This window comes from Sciurus carolinensis, chromosome 17 (genome assembly GCF_902686445.1).
Source record: "Sciurus carolinensis chromosome 17, mSciCar1.2, whole genome shotgun sequence".
Lineage (NCBI taxonomy): Eukaryota > Metazoa > Chordata > Mammalia > Rodentia > Sciuridae > Sciurus > Sciurus carolinensis.
Window position 1 is genome coordinate 11263149 of NC_062229.1, and position 5265 is coordinate 11268413.

A 5265-nucleotide genomic window follows, 5' to 3' on the forward strand; every position below is an offset into this window, starting at 1 on the left:
GTTCTTCTTCTTGTTCTTCTTCTTCTTCTTCTTCTTCTTCTTCTTCTTCTTCTTCTTCTTCTTCTTCTTCTTCTTCATTTTTGTACCAGAGATTGAACCCAGGGGCACTTAAACACTAAGCCACATCCCTAGCCCTTTTTGTATTTTATTTAGAGATAGGTCTCATTGAATTGCTTGGGACCTCACAAGTTGCTGAGAGTGTCTTTGAACTCAGGATCTTACTACCTCAGCCTTCCTGAACCACTGGGATTACAGGCATATGCCACTGTACCCAGCCTTTATTTATTTTTTATTTTGAGATAGGATCTCATTACGATTCTGGAATTTCAAACTTGTGATCCTCCTGTCTCAGCCTCCCTAGCTGCAACGATTACAGTTGTGTGCCCACCATGCCTTGTACTAAGTGTATTATTAGATCAAGGATTTCTGTTTGATTTTTAAAAACTGCTTCAATTTCTTTGTTAAGTTTATCTGTGATAGTATTCAATCACTACTCTGTGCTTTCTTCAAGTTCATTGAGTTTCTTTTAATGTGTTTTAAATTCTCTGAGAGTTTTTGCACACTGATTTCTATGTGGTTGATTTCTGGCATATCATCACCATCATCATTATTATTGATATTGGGGATTGCACCCAGAGTTACTTAACAACTGAGCCACATCCCTATTCCTTTTTACATTTTATTTTGAGATAGGGTCCTGCGAAGTTGCTTAGGGTCTCACTACATTCCTGAGGTTGGTTTTGAACTTGTGATACTCCTGTCCCAGTCTCCCAAGTCACTGGTATTACAGGTGTGCACCACCACACCCAGCTAGCACCTTATTTAGACTGTCAAGTGAAGTTATGCTTTCCTGAACGCTCTTGATACTTGTTGGCCTGTAATGTCATGCAGGCATTTGAAGGATTTTGTATTTACTCCAGTCTTTTCTATCTGACTTCTTTTGTTTTGTCTTTCCAAAATTCTAGACCAACTGTTAGTTTTAGTTTTCTCTGAGCTTATATGCATTTCCACTCTTCCAGTGAATGTCCTCAAGAGTCTGCTGGTGGAGTATTGTTACTCTTTAAGCACCAGAGAGTGATCTAAGCCTAAGGTCCATCTCAAATCTATCATTGGTGTATGGTTCAGAATGAACTAGAAGAGTACTTTGTCTCTTCCTACAAGCATCATCATGGGGCCAGAGTAGGCCCAGATGCTTTGCCAAGTTACTCACCCATATTCAGGCACTGTAGAATTTTGCAGAACCTGATAGAGTACAAGAGATGGACCAGTCTCAGGGTTCTATGCCACATACATGGCCACAAATGCTGCCAAACTCTGTCACATTCTGAATTCACAGTCTTTCAAGACCACTACAACACTAGAATAGGGCCAAAGATCACAGTGCTATGGGTTGCCTGGTGGACTCATGACCCAAGACTGCTGCAATTAGTCATAGTTGATGGTGGCTAAGAGAAATCTGGTAGACTGGGCCACATTTCTCTCCCTGGCACTAGATCTCTTTCTGAGACTATATCCCCAGGCAGGTCTAGGAATGGGAGCCATTAGAATCTGTCTGCTGTCAGATTTTACCAGCCAAGTACAAATACTGGGGCAAAGATCTGTGCTTACTACCCTGTCCTGCCCACAGGGGACAGGGTTCTGCACGACACTATGCTTCCTGAAGTTGCAGTTGTGTTGGTGAAGTGAAGTCAGTGTCTTACCCAGCTAGACTGATGCTCAACAGAGTCATGCTTATGCCTCATATCCAGAGACCTGTGCAGCACTGGGAGGAGGGCAGGTATGTCCTGGACACAATCCAAGGTTGAAAATGATGCTGCTGAGACTTGAGTCTGTCGCACTGGGACACTCATCTCTGCCTGATAGTGGGTCCAGTTTAGAGGTTCTTGGAGGTCTAGTCTGTGTATAGCATCTTCAGTTTATATGGGATTTAGTTAATTCCAGGGTGGATCTGACATTGAACTCCAAGACGAAGCCCTGTGTCAACCTCTGTGCTTGGGTCCCCAGTGTATGCAGTGCTGCTTCCTCTGTCACCTAAGCTGGGAGCAACAGTGTTGAGGCAGTCTCTTTGCCACCTGCTCCATGAATTTCAGCAGCTCACCCCATGGTTTTTGGCATGGTGGCACGTGTAGCAGGGCTCTTTCCAGCACTGGATTTCACCATGGCTATATACTAGTACTATATTTTTTCACCTAGTACTATATTTTAAGTCCAAGACACTTAATCTCTCTCCCTCCCTAGTGGGAGGCATGTCTCAGTGCACTGTGCTGCTTAGAGATGGGACAGGGGTCACACAGGCAACTAGTTCCCTTCTACTTTCTTCAATATGTCTTTTCATTTTTTATGCTGAAAGTAGGCACTAAACTCTCTCACTTGATTTCCCCAGCTCTTATAAATATAATATGGTGCATGAATAGATGTGCAACTCATTGTGTCTGAGGCAAGATGATTGCTGGAGGATCACACTCAACCAACATCTAGCTCTACCTCATATGTCTACTTCTGAGATTAATTCAAATGATTATGATAATGATCCTCGGCATGGTCAGGTGAAAGGATTCCCTGGAGTGAGTGCAAGAGAGGTCATACTGACCATGTGTCTACTCTTCACCTGTGATCCCAGTTGTCCTTAATGCAGTTGATGCAAAAGGTGTCAAATATAGAGTGTCTCTGTAATTAACCAAGGATGCCCAAAGGGAAGATTACACTGATTAACAGGTTTCTTCCTAGAGTGACAAGATGAAATGGCTATCAAGGGAACAAATCACCAAGATTCTCCTGGAAAGATAGGCTGTCTCCAGTCAGACAGGCTCAGAAAACCATGTCTTCCCTTCTCTACATAAGGACCTAGTACAAGCTACATAAAGACATTCTGCTGCTTTCATTTCTGTAAAATAGGAATAGTATAGGTAATCATAATATGGGAAAGAATATACATATGAAATGATACAAACTACTTAGAAAATAGCTCAGACCTTGGCATGAGGAAGGTCTCAATTACAGTTTGTGATGTGACAGTTACTATCATCCTTATCATTCTCAACATGAACTTCATTATTATTTTGGAAATTAAAGGAAATTTTATGTTAACATAAATGAGATGACTATGGGAAGAAGAATTCATGTAGGAGTTCAAAACTTTGAATTCGATTTATGAAACTGGGGCCACAACAAAGAAGATAGAATTCATAGGCCCCATACCTGAAATTCTGCAAATCAGTAACTTTCCTCTTGCTACCCAAACTGCCATGTTTGTTCTGATGAAGAGTAAGCAGTTCCCCTGAGTGTCCTTCCTCCATCCAGCTTCTCCCACCACACTTATTTAGTTACATTGCATAACTTTTGAGTCATGACCAAGGAGTGTAGACCCAAAGCTACTCCCTTTCTTGGTACCCAATGAAGGCACAGGCTCTGTCTTCAGGATTATTATAATACAGTGCTGGATAAGAGCTTCCAAATGTAGACAACCTTGGAATTAGGAAGTACAGGTACAGAGCCCAGTGCTCTTGGAACCAAGCTGAATAGCTGGGGGCACAGGCTGATTATTGACTATCCATGCCCTGGAGACTCAATGCACAGAGCTTATAACTTGCCAAATGGTTCCAAGTTAACCCATCCCCCATGTAATCCCTAATAGTGAAGAATAAGATGAGAAAATGAAATGTCCATAAAACATTTGGGGCTCTTTCTCTACTCATGAGGAAGGTCATGTGTACTGTGTGCTGTTGGAATTTTTTTTTAAAGGTCCACCTGCATTCTATTTACATCACTTATTGTTGTAAAACATACATAATATGAACTTACCATTTTAGCCATTTCAAACCACACAGTTCAGTTTTATTCATCGCTCTCACATTGTGTTACAACCACCACCATCATCCACTTCCAGAATATTTTTATATTTCCAAGTTGAAAATTATACACACTTGAAAAATTCCCCATTACTCCCTCCCCAATTCTGGCTGTCACTTTTCTATGATGAACATGATGATGATTAAGACCACTAAACTACAAAAGTAATCTGACCAAGAAGGCAGAATGTATAGGTGAAGATGTTGATCTTAAACATTTTGTATTCTGTATTCCAAATGAATGCTATGACCCTGAGATTAGACCAACCTGCTCTGCAGCCTCCTCAGGGCACTCTTAATGTCATTGTTCCTCAGGCTGTAGATGAAGGGGTTCAGCATGGGGGAGACCACAGTGTACATCACTGAGGTCACTGCACTCTTTCTGGGAGAATGCGATATAGCTGATCCAAGGTACACTCCAAAGCCTGTTCCAAAAAATAGACAAACAACTGAGAGGTGAGACCCACAGGTGGAGAAGGCTTTGAACTTTCCACTGGAGGACAGGATCCTCAGAATGGAAGAAACAATTTTATAGTAAGAGAAAAGGATCCCAGAGATCGGACAAAATCCAGAGATGGCAGCAACAAAACACATGACTATATTACTGGTAAAAGTATCAGAACAGACCAGATTGAGGAGCTGAGAAGGGTCACAGAAGAAATTAGCAATCTCCACATCCTTGAAGCAGGGAAAATTTAAGGCAATCAAATTGTGCAACTGACAGTCCAAAAAGCTAACCAAAAAGGAGATCAATACCAAGAAGCCACAGAGGCAAGGACTTATAATGACTGGATAATGCAGGGGATAACAGATGGCCACAAATCGGTCATAGGTCATCACAGTCAGAAGCATACCATCCATACCTCCAAAAATAATAAACAGAGACATCTGTGTCAGGCAGCACACATAGGAGATGACTCTGCTGTGAGTTTGGATGTCTACTATCATCTTTGGGACTGTGGTGGAGATAAAACCAATGTCAGCCAAGGACAGGTTGGAGAGGAAGAAGTACATGGGGGTGTGGAGGTGGGAGTCAGAGCTGACAGCCAGGAAGATGAGCAGGTTCCCAAGCACTCTGACCAGGTACATACATAGGAACAGTCCAAAGAGGATGGGCTGCAGGTCTGGGTCCCCTGAGAGTTCCAGGAGATGGAATTCTGAGATACCTGTTAGACTTTGTGATTCTATATTGGGTGGGCACCTTTCAGAAAAGAAAAGATGGTTGGAAAGATGAAACAAACAGGTACCAGTGTTATGAATATAGTTTGAATACAAGTTTTCATACTTGAGATTTATACAGTTCCATTATGTTTCTCAGTTAAAATCAGTCAAATCTTCTTTGAACTCCTATATTATCTGTTAGTCTCATTTTACACTAACTCCTACTTTAGCAACACTCCGTAATATTACAAGACCA

General features: G+C 41.7%; 1 protein-coding gene across 1 annotated transcript; it reads right to left on the bottom strand.

The window, feature by feature from the left end:
* Window positions 1-4106: 4106 nt before the first annotated feature.
* On the bottom strand, window positions 4107-5030 carry LOC124968035 (olfactory receptor 7E24-like). Its single transcript, XM_047530427.1, has one exon. It carries the CDS (start codon window positions 4935-4937, stop codon window positions 4107-4109), a length of 831 nt encoding a protein of 276 aa, XP_047386383.1. The 5' UTR covers window positions 4938-5030.
* Between the last annotated feature and the right edge of the window lie 235 nt (window positions 5031-5265).